This window comes from Peromyscus leucopus, chromosome 1 (genome assembly GCF_004664715.2).
Source record: "Peromyscus leucopus breed LL Stock chromosome 1, UCI_PerLeu_2.1, whole genome shotgun sequence".
NCBI lineage: Eukaryota > Metazoa > Chordata > Mammalia > Rodentia > Cricetidae > Peromyscus > Peromyscus leucopus.
The window spans coordinates 139,793,739-139,810,129 of record NC_051063.1 but is presented as its reverse complement, the minus strand read 5'-3'; the positions used below and the strand labels follow the sequence as shown (position 1 = coordinate 139,810,129).

General features: G+C 48.8%; 1 protein-coding gene across 1 annotated transcript in view; it reads left to right on the top strand.

Moving 5' to 3' along the window:
• Window positions 1-16,391, top strand: part of Rgma (repulsive guidance molecule BMP co-receptor a) — a 45,210-nt gene that overhangs the window by 1,462 nt on the left and 27,357 nt on the right. Inside the window, exon 2 of the mRNA XM_028893283.2 lies at window positions 15,024-15,139. Coding sequence (XP_028749116.1) covers window positions 15,024-15,139 — 116 coding nt within the window. The remainder of the gene's footprint in view (window positions 1-15,023; window positions 15,140-16,391) is intronic.

Below are 16,391 nucleotides of genomic sequence, written 5' to 3'. Positions count from 1 at the left end.
TGTATTAGTGTATTAGAATATCACCTCAAGGACTTCCACTCCCTTTGTGTAGTTTTAGGATCTTCCAGCAAAAAAACAAGGTAAACAGTCACCTGGTGCCTTTCTCGCCCCGGGATCTGGAGAGCCTGTGCGGTCACCTTACTGCTCTCCAGTGTATCTATATCTATATAGGTGATTTGTGAAATTAATGTTAAGCCATGACCCTTAGAAAAGAGATTAGATGTTTAAGTGTGCTCTTAGGGATAACTGAAGAACTGGGCAAGTGTCATGTCATCTGCACTGAAAGGGAAGAGTGTAGCCCCCAAATGGTCTCTTTTTCTCTACACACGAGGGCAAGAATTTCTGCTCTTCACCTACCAAAGCATCATGACAAGCAAGCCTGCTTCGCTGAAATGACTGACTGCAGGATGCCATGCAGATGGACAAAGGCTCTGGGTGGGGCACCCACACATCCAGGCAGGCTGTGCGTTCTTTATGGCTGGTTTGTGCTGCCACCTTCCAGGCCAGCTGATACTAGCAGGGAATGAGTTCTCTGTGGGAAGGGCACTCTGCTCCTTGGAGAGCCTTGTGGCTTCCTGCCTGTGATCAAGTGTGTCCTCCACTCTCTCCCCACCCCCGGACTCCTCTGGGTTGCCGTGGTAGTAAGGGGGGACCCAACCTCCTTTTTCTTTCTTCTTTCCTGGTAAGTCTTATGTATCCCCCAACTGCTCTTGACTTCTCTACCTAGCCAGAAATGACCTTGAACTTCTGATTCTCCTACCTTTCCCATCTGAACGCTGTCACCTGATATGTGCACCGTTGGGAATCGAACCCAAGGCTTTGTGCATGCCAGGCAAAGCACTCTACCAGCCGAGTCACATTCCTAGCTCCAACCTCCTTCCCTCCCACACCCCCCAAAAAACCCTGCTCCTCATTTCCTTCCCTGATGAAGACTGGTGCTTTCACTCCTAATACACAGGATGCGTGGCTGGTCTGCCCATCATACCCCCACCATTCTGTCTTGGTTCTGTCTCCCCACTGGCACGTACTTGCTTAATAACCATGACAAAAGGGACGTTTGACTAGCTTGTCATCTTATTAGAGGAGAGCATATCTGACTTTCACTGCTGCCTGCCCAGTATGTGGGCTGATGTCGAAGGCAGCCTTGGAAGCTCCTGTTTAATACAGGCCCTTGAGTCTGCTCCTCAGCAGCCTTCTGTAGTCCAAGTTCAGAATTAAAGGCATAGATACTACACACCCCTGAAACCAGGACAGAGGGACCCAGCCCCCTTTACCAGGATGCTCACTGCTCCCAGGAAGCAGGCCGGCATTTGTACGGTTGCTGGCATTTTCATTTCCTGGAAAAGGATTCCAAAGAGGTCAAGGGGAATGGCCATAGTTCTGAGTCTAGATCAGTGGTTCTCAACCTGTGGGTCGCCACCCTGGGTCCAACAGCCCTTTCATGGGGGTCACATATCAGATACCTGCATATTGGATATCTATATTCTACAATTCATAACAGTAGCAAAATTACAGTTATGAAATAGCAACCGAATTTTATGGTCGGGGGTCACCGCAACATGAGGACCTGTCTTAAAGGGTCACAGCATTAGGAAGGTTGAGAACCATGGCTTTAACATGCTCTTTTCTGCTACAACCTTGCTAGATGAATTAGGTTCAAGCCCATTTTAAAAACCATATATGGCTGCAAAATTCGGTCATGCCTTAAAGTATGCAGGGGAGACAAAGGAGCAGGTATGCCCCCTGAAACCTTCAAAGGTAGGCACCCAGAGTTGGGGGAGGCGAAATGGGTACACCCATGTGAAACAGCAAAACCAGAGGAGGATTATCAGAAGGCCTCACAGACTAATTGGAATATGCCAATTCTACTAAGTAAATTAGGCGAAACCCCTCTAAATGTAATTGTTCAAATTACCTTTGTCTGTTTCTGTTTCTTGTGGGATCCTTGAGGAGAATGGCTTTGTGTGTCTACCTATTCAGTGTTTAGTCATTCAACAACCTTAAACTGAGGTTAACCTGATGAAGACAGTCTGGTTTTCCCATCTGTCTGGTTTCCAGCCCAAATGACAGACTCCTCTCTCTTTAACCAACATCCCGATTACATCCCCCTTCTCTTAGTCATGAACGGGGATGACTCAAAAAGTGAAGGACCGCTTTGCCATGCGTACGTGTAACATCAGGCAGACTTCCGTGTCCTTTGAGTGGAACATGCTGCACACGGTTTAATCCAGGGTCAGAGGCAGGAAGCCGGGCGAGGTATAAACCTTTCTAATTCTAAGGACAAGAAGAAGCAGTTTTGGGATCTTGGCAGAAATCGACTATGTAAATGCAGAAGTCTTTTATTTAAAACATTTTAAAGGCGCTGCTAATTGATGAGCCTGCAACCCCACGCCCTCTGCGTGAGAAATGAAGGTGTAAGCAAGCAGTTTACGCAGAGGGTTAATGATGGAGCTCCCCGTGGGATTTACTTTGAGTTTTTCAATTGTCTATTTAAAGTACTGCTGCCCAGAGGTCGGATTTTCAGAAGTGAAAATACTGCACTTAGCCAGAGTGTGAAAAACAGAAGGGAAAAGAAAAATCCCTGAAAATGAAAGATTTTACTAAAACAAGGCCAATTCCTTTAGCTTCGGCGTCCTCTGAGGGCCAAAACAGAGATCCACAAAGTGGAGAGACATGCTCTCAAACGTGTTGCCTTGTATTTCGTTGGAGCATTTTGAGAGATGCCATCTTTGGTCACCTTCCAGGATGCTCCGATCTCCAGTTCTTGCAGGCGCTTGCTCTGCCTGATGGCGGCAATTGGTCCTGTTACCTGATAGGACTTTTGGCTCTTCTTATCTGTGTGCACAGAGCTCATCTGCCCGAGTCCTCCAAGGGTCTGGACCAGTACATTCCTCTTCGCATGATTGTCTTCTGAAGGATGGACACAAACAAGTTTTGCTCATCCGTAGGCATGTTGAAGAATCTTTTTCTTGATGGCTTGTGAGGTGGGAACACACAAACACACCAAGACTGACGCGTGACAGCCTTGGAAACCTTCGTCACTTTGCACGAGACATCAGCCATACTTCAGATGGTCTTTCACAGAACTCACTTTCCTGTTAGACTCACACGTGGTACTTACTCAGCACTTGGTGCTTGTGTGTTCCCCTCCCTCTTGAGGGTCTGTTCGTAAACCTTGAGGTCACACTGTACTTTCACAGTTTGCTAACACAGGTTCATTTCACTAAGTCTGATTCTGTCTGCTAAAGTTTGATAGCCCACTCACTCGGTCTTGCTGGCTAACTTTTCCCTGGTAGGGATACCCATTTAGTCTGTTTAAATGCTGGCTTTCCAGCTGATGGACAGCAACTGAGCAATCTTGCTGACTTCAGAATTCAGCTCCCAGTATGCTCTTTCTGCCCTTGAGGGTGTCATCCTGAAAAATAGATTGCTTTGACCAAAACATAACCAGGGGACACTGGAATCCACACGAGGATTTTTTTTTCCCTAGTCATCCAGAGAGCACACAGAAATGCATAGCTCATTGACAGAACCACAAAAATTACAGGGTTTCTTTAAAATAATTGGTACCTTGAAGAGAATAATAATATTTGGACACTGGGGTGGGTAATGTGCTTTTATTCTCATTTAATTAAACACCTCTGAAGGGAGAAGGTATAGTATAAATAATAGAGTTTTCATGCAATTGCATTGCTGAGAGGCGATTCATGGTGACATCTCCTCCGGGTCTATCCCTGCTAGGCATGGGCAGGTCATTTCTGCTCTAGCCCATGAGATGCATGAGCGTTTAGCTGACTGTCTTGCCTCCGTCACGGCAGCAGAAAAAGTTTGCTGTCTGGACTTCAGAATGCCGTCTGTTGTGTTTGAATTGTTTCCCTGGGGCTCGTGTACTGGGGTTGTCAGCTGATGGGCTTTTAGGATGTGGTTGGATCTTGGATGCGCCGGTTTCATCATGGGTCAACCCATTTCTGGATTCACAATTTGACAGTGTTACTGGGGGATGGGGGGGTGAGGTGGTAATGGAAACGTGAGGAGACAAGACCCGATTGGGGGAACGTGGGTTCACAGGGAGAGTGCGCTTGAAGGATGTGTCCTGTCCCTTACACTTTTCACTCTCTCTCCTTCCTGTCTGCCAAGAGATGAGTGGCCGGATGGCCTCACCACAGACCTAGAAGCAACGAAGATTCTGGTCTGACACCTCCGGAACAGTCAACCAGAGTAAATAAATAAGAGGCTCCCCTCTGGTGGTTATCATAGCGATGCTAAGCTGACTACTCTATGTCCCAACTTAGCATCATAGGACAGGGAAAGCTCGTGGTGACCCCTCCTGTCATCCTAGCCCTTAGAGGCTGAGGCGGGAGGATCAGGAGGTCAAGGCAGCCTGGGCTATGTAAGAAGTTCAAGGCCAGCTGAGGGTTTGATGTTGCTTTCACTTTTCTCTGCTGGGGATATCTTAAGAAAAGAGCTCCTAAAGGGCAGGAATGAGATCTCTTCTTGAGTAAGTGGCTGCCATTGGCAGGGTCTACTGACTCAGGGCCTGGTTAAGGAACAGATCTCTCTCCCCCCCACAGCCCCGCAACCACACACACACACACACACACACACACACACACACACACACACACGCACACGCACGCACACACACACACACACACATACACATACACACACCGTCCAAGGCAGAAGACACCTGGCTTGCAATCCGAAACGCCTCCAAATGGTCTGTAAGCTGAAGGAGATTGTACAGAATTGATGCTGCAGCTGGACTAACTTAACCATTTCTTGTGTGATTTTTCACTGTGGTCTAGAGCATGGTTAAACCCAGGAAAGGGCACTGTGAATACTTGGCAGAGAAAAATTTAAAAAAAAAAATAAAAACCTCTTGCCACCCGAAGGACATGAAGACTCCTGTAGTCCGTTTCTACTTCTGAAGTCACTTAGAAGTAACTTATTGTCGCGGGAAATACTCCTTTTCTAAAAACATTTTTCTATTTGTGTTAGTGTCTGTAAAATAGTATTTCTCTAAACATATTCCCATTTCTAACGCACAATCCATCATGAGACATATGGGATGTGTTATTGAGCTGACAGGAAAAGATAAACCTTGGGTGAAGACAAGGCACAGCTGTGACTTGGTAAGAAGAACACTGGACTTGGCACCACAAGGCCTGGATTTAGTCTCTGCTGTGACATTTGCGTTCCTGAGGACCTTGGGCAAGTCACTTAGCCATCCCAAGTCTCAGACTCGTTTATAAACAGGAACTGGCTATGTCCACTTACTTAGTTAAGGCAATTCTATGGTTATCTATAGAATTATTTCTTGTAATGAGGGCTCATTAGGCCCTAAAACCCACTCAAAGTCAAGGTTATCTAGGGGTCCTTACAGGATGCTGTGGGTTTCCCCCCAGTTCCCACACATGCAAAGGCTCTAACAGAACCTGGCACATCATAGGCATTCTATCATAACCCAAACAATGCTCTTCACTATACACAACTAATGTTGGCAAGCACTTTCAACAACACTCTGTTCCAGGCGGTCTGTTCTGAGCGGATTGTATAACTGAATGAATTCCCTTAACCCTCACAGCAACCTTCTGAGGGAGCTACCGGTACACCCCCATTTTACAAATGTTTTGGGTTTGATGAATAACTTGATTGCCTGTTCCTCTTGCTAAAGGTCCATGGTATTTGTGCCCAGCACCAAATTGTTCGTTAATACAGATAGGGTAGCCATCTGCTGGTGAGGAGAGATACATCCTCAACTCACTGTCCGCTCACACAGCTGCCATGTGGTGGGTAAATGGTTTCAAGCCAGTTCTGTCCTCGGGAACTTACTGGAATAGGGAGAAGTAAAGGCTGTGTGGTCCACTCATCATTACAAAAACGGCATATTTTGTGTGTATAAGTATCCAGAAGCAGTTTTCAATTTTTTAAAGATTTAGTTATTTTCATCTTAGCTGTATGAGTGTTTTTCTTTTGTGTACGGTTGTACACCACGTGCCTAGTGCCTTAGATTCCCGAAGACTGTGTGGGATTCCCTGGGACTGGGGTTGTGAATGGTTGTGAACCATCATCACATACTGGTGCTGGGAACTGAACCCTGATCCTGTGCAAGAGCCTCTTGACTACTGAGCCGTCTCTCTAGCCCCTGCCTTTAGTGTTTTTATTACATTTTGTTAGAAGACGGCTTGCAGGAGTCAGTTCTCTCCCACCATGTCGGTCCCAGGGATGGAACTCAGGTTGTCAGGCTTGGCGGCAAGCGCCTTTCCCCACTGAGCCATCTCATTGGCCCCCAAAGGCTGCTTCAAAAACGAGAGGAGGTTATTAAATGACTTCAGAGTATGGTTTCAGGTAGATTATTATTGGAGAATTTCATGCGGACAGTAAAATGTAAAATATAAAAACGTCACTTCTCAGATAACATTTCCTACTTGCTCAGCAATATTTCCACTTGGGGGAATGCAGAAATGGTAAAGATGAATTTCTAAGTCGGATGTTGTTGGACTAGGACAAGCAGTTATAAAGGTAGCATGAGTTCAATGCATCCCTACAACAGGGACTGAGGTACTTGAAGACCCATCCACCACACCCCCAGACACAGCCAGGCTGTGATTCTTCAGGTGTAGGAGCTGAAGGGCCCTAGATAGGACAAGCCATGATTAGACCACACAGCTAGAAGTAGACAGTCCTCATCCCCAGATGACTCCTTCCTCACATGTACTGCAATATATGTGAAAGCCTGAGACTTGACACTGACAGGTAAGCAATTCACACATGTGCCTGCTGTTATACTGGGCTTTGTAGGGAGAAGAATGGGAACTTTTGTAGACAACGTTAGGTGTTTTGGAACCTTTGACAGATATCTCAAGAGAAAAGTAGGGGCAGAGACTTTGATTGCGACATTCCAGTGGCATGCGCTTTTATAATCCCTGCGGAGGGACGTGGGGGAAATGCTGAAGGAAAAAACATGGCTGATGCAAGAGTTTGCTGAGGGTCTTGGAAGGATAATAGCTGGACCAAGACATAAAGATGGAAATATGGCCCTAGAAACTGCTAGAAGATCATCAGGAGGAGTCCTGTGCATCCTTGATCCAGGCTGGGAAAACAGAACACAAAGCAAGCAAGCCCTTGCTTCTGTTCAGGGCAAGAGAAAGCTTATACCGTGGGCTGGGGCAGCAGAGGCATGGCTGGGAAGCAGCTGGTGCCATATCCAAGGCATCGTGGCAGCAGTACTCACACCGACCAATCTGAACTTTCTGAGAGAAAATGACTTTAAAGTGGGAATTGAAGCCCAGGAAGATGAGAGGACATAACTGTAAAGGCACCTGACATCCCTCAGACGCACGATTTTGCATTTCATTCTGTCTGAATATATACACATTGGCTTTGGCTGGTGAACTCAACTCTTGGCTGCCTCTGCCATGTTGGAGGATTCATGGTACGATTTAAATGGAAATAGAATAGGAAACACCCACTGTGGAGGGGACAGTCAAAGGCTGATAGTTTTGGGCAATAGTAGTGTTATAGTAAAAAGAATAGTAGATCAATAGACAGACAGATAGATATTAGTGTTCTATTTAAAAGGATAGATAGGTAGGTAGTTTGATATGTTCTTATGCACACATGGAAACAGAAACATCTGGAAAGATGTGCATGAACCATTAACAGTTACTGCATCCAGGAAGAGTCATTTGACAGAACACTGAATTTTTTTTAACATGGACCCATATTATTATTTTGTTTTCTATAAATATATTTGGTACTGGGTTGAAGGAAACTGAAAGGCAAGGAAATTTGTTCTTCTAGCATGTTCTGTCTTGGGAATGATTTTTCTCTCTTCCTAGCATGGTGAATAAATACATTCATGCCAATATGGAGGGACAGAGTTTGTGAGGTTCCAAGAACACTCCACGCACACATCCCAGATCCACTAAGCTGGTCCGTTAGGCCTTGAAGATTCTCTGACTGTTCTAGAAATAGACTGATAGGCATGAAGGCTGACGTATGGGTCTGTCTGATACAGTTTGTTCAAGAAATGAAATCTTGGCAGAGGCTGGTTTAGACCATGTGAGGCCGATACTGATGGTGAAAAGCATTGTGGGTAACGGCTGTGCATTTGAGGCAGAGGATGTATGTCATGCTTTGCAGACAGGTGTCCTATTTAAAAGAAGTTACTGGCAACCGTCTCGCAAAAGCCTCGCCAGCTCTGTAGAGGCCCGTGTTGTCTTGTGACGGTGGGAATGGGCCACAAACTCAGGAGTGCTAAGAACCCCAGAAACACCCCTCTTGGGGCACTGTTATCTATCCTGTGTTGAGATGCCAGGTTCTCTACTGAGCTGCCTGTGTAGACCAGGCCTGCCTGCTGCTCAGCACAGGCTATCTCAAGTCTAGCCCAGAGCCCTCAGTTCTTTGAGTGAAACAGAGAAACAATGCATAAATAAAAGTAATTTCTCTCTTGTGAGGAAAAACTATTACTAATCTGATAATACATATTTAAAGTTTCAGAAGTGACTAGGATCTGCAAATATGTTTTTTTGGTTTTTTGTTTTGTTTTTTTTTAGTGCATGTGAAAGTATCCCAGGTGAGATGATGCCTCAGTTTCTAAAGAGAGCTATTGGAATATCAGTGTAATACGTTCTTTCAGAAACAGTAACACTTAAATGGTGGAGAAAAAAAATCTCCAAGAAGTCTTCTTAATTACCAAGAAGTCATCCTCATAGTAACAGAACCATCAAAACAAAAATAGCATGCACACACAGAGAGAAAAGAGACCAGCTAGAAAGCTAGGAAGATAGAGTGGGCCGAACGACTCAAGGAGCATGTTTCCAGAGTCTTCAAAATCCATAGTGCGTGCATGCGTGTGTGTGTGTGTGTGTGTGTGTGTGTGTGTGTGTGTGTGTGTTTTGCTGGATCAAACCCAAAGTCCTGCATACACCAGATAAGTAACTGTCCCACTGAATCCTACTCCGAAGCCCTGAAGAGGTTCTTAGTGCCAAAGCAGTGACAGCAAGTCTACAAATGCTTTGGAAGCAAATTAATAGGGCAAAGTCCTCTCCTAACCTGTTATGAAGGGAGAGAAAGTTCTATGGCTGCCTATCCTATCATCTACTGCAGAGAAGACCGTCGTAATGAAGGGTGGCAGTGATGTCCTCATGGCCAAAATGTACAATTGTCCTTGCACTTGGCACCCTCGTCCCCACAGAGGGCGGCTGCCTGTGTGGTGGTCCCCTTCAGGAGTTACTCTCATAGAATCTGCACCGAATTACTATTGCTAAGCACACTCTAAAGTGTCAGTTATCCAGATGAAGCACAACAGCTCCTAGAAGGAACGAGAACATGAAACTGGACAATTTAATGGGAGGGAGGTAAACCAAACCGAAAGACAAGGAAGAGGCAGATCTCTGGGAGTTCAAGGCCAGCCTGGTCTATAGAGTGAGTTCCAGGACAGCTAGAGCTATTACACAGAGAAACCCTGTCTCAAAAAACAAAAACAAAAAAACAAAACAAAAAAAGAGTTCAGTGGCTGCATAGTAGGAGGAAGGGAATTGCCAAAGATTAGAATTATTCTCAGAGACAAGAAATGAAACTAAACAGTGCTTTTCTGGATGAAGAATTAAGAAGAGTGGGGAATCCCCCAGGATTGATTGTGCACCCAGATTTAGCTTAAATTTACATAGATTATCTGAGGAAAGCAAGGTCAGATGGTTCCAGCCTGCAGAGGAGGGGCAGGTTCTGTGGAGATAGCAGAGAAACGGTGAGTAAGTAACTCCTGGGTGAGCGAGCCTAAGACTGAGTAAGAAAAACACAAACGAAGTTTTGCAGGCACATGCCCGAATTCATGCATTTCCAGTAACACAGTCCAAGGGATGAGAAAACAGACTCTAGAGCCCAGGCCGTTTAGAGTCACACCAGGGGATTTTGAGGGTCTTTGTAGCATGTTCGTTAGCTAAAGGCCATGCAGGTCTAGATATTCAGAAACTGCTTAACGTTTTATCAAAAAAAAAAAAATGGTGCTGGACACCAAGCCAAAACAGAATGTTCTTCCCAGGCTGACGTTTGTCCTTCCCCTGCAGAAATAATATCTCAAGGCTGTAGAAGGCTGAGCAACATTTAGTCACCCCTGAGAGCATCTTTCACAAGAGGCTGCCCTGCAGTGTTCCTTTAGGGCTTCAGTGTGGGAAGATAAAGGCAGGGAGGCGATAGGATTGAACTTGAAGGTCATGGGGAACACGAACAAAGACTGCCTCATCAACTCAGATGACTAGACCAGGAGTTGCCCTTGAAGTATCAACGAGGAAAGGACGGGTAAATTTAAAAGAATAGGTTCATACTTGATGCTATCAAGTGAACCAACACAGTTCTTCAAGACACAGTATAAGTAAATTGTGTGTGTGTGCATGTAACACATGTGAGTTTCTGGGATCGAACTCAGAGCTTTGCGTACACTAGGCAGGTAATGTACCCTATAACCAACTCAGGTCCTCATGTTGACAAGGCAAGCACTTGACCAACGATCTTCCCTGTCCCCTCCCCTGCTTTTTCAAAGCAGAGTGAGAGCAGAGGACACTCAAGAATATTTATCAGATTTATAACTGAGAGGTCACAATGGCTTGAGAGGCACTGGTAACACATCTCTCCATTGATGAGGTTGGCAGAAATACCTGAGACCAATATTAGACCATTGGCTTCATCTATATCCAGTGGCCTGTTTGTACAAGTGAGAGAAATCTAAACCAAGAGTGGAGCCAGCCAAATGAGGAATGCCCAAGTTTGCCCTATCTGGAACAAGTAAGAACCTACGGGGTGGGTCATCACATGATGAAGACTCCATCGGCCCCTACAAAGCTCAACAGCTCAATTCAACTTCAGTGAAAACCAGATGGCATCTCTGTGGACAGCCTCAGCCCCAGCCTGCAGTAATCCCCACCGTCCCCTCAGATCGCCTCTGGCTGATCTGGAACTTACTATGTAGACCAAGCTGGCCTCAAACTCCCAGAGATCCGCCGGCCTCTGACTCCAGAGTGCTGGGCTTAAAGGCATGCACCACCACGCCCAGCTTGAGTGAGTGTTTCTGATCACTCAGCCAATTTCATCCTCTGTACAACGAGGGTGATCATGAGCCTAGCTTAGACGAAACTGTCTGAAGATGTAAATCAGCACAGACAGCGTAAGAACAAATCCAGGGGCTGGAGAGACAGCTCAGTGGATAAGCAGAGTATGTATTGCACTTCCAGAGGATCTGAGTTCAGTTCCCAGCATACCCGCACCAGGGCGCCCATAACTGTTACTCCAGTTCCAGGGACCCCAACATCTCTGACCTCTGCAGGCACCTCCATTCACATGCCTATACCCCCATACAGATGCACATGCATACGCATAATTAGAAATAAAAATAATTTTAAAAAGAAAAAATCAAACTGTTAGCCATGATCATTAGAAAGCAGCCCTCAAGACACCTGAAAATTCGCATCACCTTTTTGACAAAGACAGTCATATCTCACTTCTTTTCTCAGCCATTGTTCGATAGTGTTTATTTTCCCAGCAATCCAACCCATAGGTTGTGTTAGCTTTCTATAGTGATAACAAAATAACCCAGCTTGTTAACTTACAAAGGGGAAAAAAAAAATCAAGGGTTTGTCTTGAGACACAGGAATGTGTACACTGGATACCAGAGTGGAAAAGGAGTTTGCAAAGATCTGATTTGAACTAGGGAATGAGAAGAAAATGAAAGGTGAGGGATACCAAGTCCTACGGAGTTCCAAGGGCAAGAGGAAGAGCACTGAGAAGCTGAAAGCCGGTCACTGCCAGAGGCTGCAAGAGCACTGTGAGATGAAGCGGTGGAAGCTAGGAGGGGCTGTGGAACCTCAGGAGCCTGAGCTCTCCTCCCGGGCACTGGGGCTTCCTGCAGGCTGTCTGGGACTGGGAGAGGGGCAAAGCAGAAATGGACTGCACGTGGAAGACAGCGCTAGACCTCAGGTGCGGCTCCCGTTGCCTTGCCAGAGGGTGTCTGTGCACGTGGAGAGGAGTGGAAGATCCCTCGGGAAGCGTAGCACAAAGGACATGAGATGGGTGTTCAAAGAAACACAAACAGGTTGTCTTGGCTCCCAGTTTGGGAGTTTCCAGTTTGGGACCGGGTGGGCCCACGGCTTTGGGCCTCGGGAGGGCATGCTGAATGGCATGATTTGTAGCATGTGGCACCGTCAACAGCTTACTTCCGTGGCCAGGAGACAAAGGAGGAAAAGAGAAGGGTCAGCATCTCATGTCCCAAGGACATAAGGACCACCAGGCTCCACCTCCTAACGCCTTCCCTGGGGACATTTGGAGACCATTCTGTCTCCACACCGCAGCAGGAATTGCCAGGCTTCTTTATCCCCTGAGATAGCACGGAGTCTATCCTGAGCAAGCATGTTTAACTGACTGATCCCAGCCCTAGCCAGGGAGTCAATGGCAATCGTTAGCTGCTGAGAGGAGACAAGAGTTTCCTCTAAGGGTATATCCCTTGGTAAGCTGACTGGTGGAAGACCACGCGCCCAAGAATATTTGCATTTGGACCACACAAATTGGTCTTGACAGACCCAAGTTTGGGTGGGTAAGGAACGGGGTGGGGGAGGGGTGAATATGATCAAAACAGGTAGGAAACGCCAAACTCAATGAGCTGGGGGGGGGGGAAAGAAAAAAAACTTGGGTCTCAAGCTGGAGGGGTTTCTCAGTGGTTCAGAAGGCTTGTTTTCTTACAGATGACTCATAAAGGGAGCTCACAACTTCCCGTGACTCCAACTCCAGGGCACCTGACGCCCTCTTCTGGCCTGTGTAAGCACCTGCACACATGTGTACACACTCACAGACACATGCATAAACATAAAGTTTTTGTTTTTTTTTAAAGTTGAGTCCCCTCTCGAGACAGCACCTATCCCTAGCAGAGATGCTGGGGGAAATTCCAGGGTCTGGTACCCCTCCCAAATTACATTCAGTTGTGCTCTTAAGCGACAATAATAGCCTGGTCCTTTCCCGTGGAGAAGCAGGTGTGGAGATGAAAATTCTTGCTGCCACAGGGCGAAGGACAGGGCTAGAGAGGCACTGCCTCGCTGCTTTCAGAAGGCCACCACGGGGTCTCAGACCTGGAGATGCTGTGCTCGGGGCTGCTGGGAATACTTATAAGAGCTCTCATTATGCAAAGGTTTAGAATGAGCTCCTGGAAGGCAGATTCCAGCCAGTGGTGTTCATCGCTGGACCTAAGGAGTGGAAAGGCCACAGCAAGCCTCCGGGCAGTCTGGCCGAGTGCCCGCCTCAGTATGCCAGGGCTGCTCCGGGAGCAAGCTGCTCCGCTGTGATCTGCACAGTTGTTGAGTTTGGCCGACCAGGCTTGAAAGGGAAACTTTTGAGCCCTGGATTGGAGACAGTGAACTCTTCCCCAGACAAACTTACCCTGCACTCGGAAGCTTCCGTTCAAGGGAACAATAAGTATGCAGAGCCTGTTAGTCTGGGACCTAAGTATTTGAGAGGAATCCCCCCGGGGTAGCCCAACGGGAGGGAACCTGCGAACAGCTGTAACCAGGAGCTTTTTGACCAAAGGGAGCTGCAGCCTCTGGCGGCCCAGGTGACTGAGGAATTAGTCCCCTCACCTGCTTCAGCAAAGCCAGATTCTGAGGCTGTGCTGTCTTGCTGCCTGTCTGAGCCGCCATGTGACTTCAGGGCATAGAACCCCACCCTCCCTTTTCCTCACAGCCTCCTTCTCCCCCAGTCTCCCCTCCCACCGCAGGGCCCTCAAGGCAGACATAGCCTGCAGCTTGTGTGGCCCTGCAGTGAGACTGTGATAGCTCTTAAGAGAAATTGGATCAAACCCCAGAATTTCTACCCCCCAAAAGCCAGCTGGGCAGGCTTGGGCGGTGGGGTGGGGAGAGCCGGAGGAATCCGGTTGACTAAAAACACTCGCGCTGGCATATTTGTGTCACCCAGAAGATGTTTCTCAGGGGAAGTTGCCAGTCCCCTAAAGGCCAACAAAGGCAGAAGAGCTAGGGAACCTTGGAGAGGAGACATGTTTCTCTTGGAAAAGTAAGGGACCGGATCAAGGGAGATCACCACTCTGAAGCCTTTCCAAGATGGGCCTTGGGAGTGCACACAGCCTCTGCCCTCAGCACCAGAGGGCTCGGCCTGCGCGCCCCAGGGACCACAGTGTCTCTGTCTCACTAGGTTGGTAGCTGTGTCCCGGAAGGCAACCTTAGGCCCGCAGGATCTCGGTTCGTGAGAGAGATCTCTGTTGTTGCAAACAGGGCCAAGTTCTCTAGAAGCAGCCCGGTGCTTAGAGATGGTGCGGGAGGGGCACCCAGCAGCGTCCAGATAGGTGGCCCAGGTCCAAGGCGGGCGTGATCCTTGAGGTGCCGCTGTGGAAGTGGGTCATTCGTCCCCAGAGCCTGACAACTCCGGAGGAGGCTTTTCAGGCTTCTGCACCGGCGAGACATCTGAGGTGGGGAGAAATGAGCCAAGGGGTGTCGGTGGCGGCTTTGGGGCGGTAGTCTTGTTGCGGAGGGAGGCTGGAGTTTGTCTCCAAGGTCTTTCAACTTGGATGAGATGCTGATGGGGGAGGATTAAAGCTCTCTGAGATCCTGGTGCCCTGGGCGCCTTAGCCACCCGGGTGAGTGGGGAGTGGCAGTTAGATCGGAGCCGGGGACGCGCCCTGCACTAGCGGGCCCCTGGTTCCCCAGGTCCCCTTGGCCACCCGCCCGGCAGCCTGGGCCGCCTCTCCTCCCTCCCGCCCGCCAGGATGAAACCCGAGCTCGGGAGGGCGGGGCGCGCGGCGGCGGGGCGCGGGGCCGCTGCGACATTGGCGGGGGAGCGAATGATGGATGGCGAGGGCGGGGCCCGGGGCGGGGGAGGAGAGGGCGGGGGGACGACGACACTGGGCTCCCTTGGCGGAGGTGGACCGGGCCTCCCGGCTCGCTGCTCCCGCCGGCCGAGGGAGGCTGCCTCTTCTCCGCAGCGTGATTGATTTTTTTCCCCCTCCTTTTCTTCTAAACTTCTTCCAGGGAGAGGCTAGTGGTAACAGGCCGAGCTGGATGGATGGGTATGGGGAGAGGGGCAGGACGTTCAGCCCTGGGATTGTGGCCGACCCTCGCCTTCCTTCTCTGCAGCTTCCCCGCAGGTAAGGCACAGTACCCTGGCCGGGGGACAGCCGGCCGGGCCCGCTCCTGGGCCTCCCTGCGCGAGTTGGGGGGCCCCGGTTCGCCAGCCCCCTTGGGGACCCAGATTCCCATTCGCACGGGTCTTTGTCCCGTACCCCGCATAGGGAGCGATGAATGTCCAAAGAGATCTGGAGGTGAGGGAACTCCTGCCGAGCTCAAAAGAGCAGGCGCGGGTGGGGAGATCTGCAGAGCTGGGCATGCCTCTCTGCTCCCCTCCCTCCTCCCAAGAAATGGGGTGCCCTGGACGCCTCTTGGGTGCTCCAAAGGAGAGGAGAAGGGGAGGCTCGGACTCCGCACCAAGGGCACTTTTCTCCAGCTCCTCGCCCACCAGTTTGTAAACCTGTTGGTTGCCCAGGGGTGGAGCTGGGGGCGCTGGGGAGGTCCCAGACTAGTCCCCGACCGCCCCGTCCCGCCCCCACGCTGGCCCACGCGGGGAAGCCCACGGACACAGGCTCAGACGCGTTAATTCCTGTTTGATAACATTCTGCGTCGCCCCCCTGTTTGTTTTTATTGTGCCAGAAAGCGAGAGAATTTCAGAATTAAAGCTGAAAAAGCCCATCTGTTTCCAATGAATCCCCCATAGTTTTTCACAATGTTTTTGGCAGATCGCTGCTTTCAAATTCCTCCGAGCCCGGACCTCTTGTTTTTGTTGGGGGAAGGGAGACCAACTCCACAGAGAAGCGTTTGTTCCTTCCCAAACGCTCCGGTTTCTTTACTTTTTTTCCCCTTTGGGGGGGGGGGGGAGGAGGGGGAGAGGGAATGAACGAAGCTTAAATCCCCGGTCTGTTTTCTTTATAATGTTTCGTAAAACTTTATTTCATTTTTACTTCATGCTGCTCGGAGTCTGAAAAGGCCAGTTAAACGCTTTCCGCACGTTTTTCTCTTTTTAAAATACAAATAAACAGTGTCACGACCAAATGGTCCTCCTTGTAAGGCGGGATCTCCTGGCAGTTTCCATTGTGTTGTGGGGTTCAGAGGTGTCTTTGAGCAAAAAATTCCAGCTTGTCTCGCAGCGCGGCCAGATGTGGTTCTCTGCTGCCTCTGCGCAGCTGAGATTTGCAAGAAACGCTTTGAGTTAGGACTGGGTTGTTTTGATTTCTTCTTCAGCCAACTGGGTTTCAAGGAACTGACAGAACAGGGCAGGCAGTCCAGGCTAGGCCTGGCTGCAAGTTGGCACTCCCGGGGAGCACACAAACACTATGGGGTAAGGGT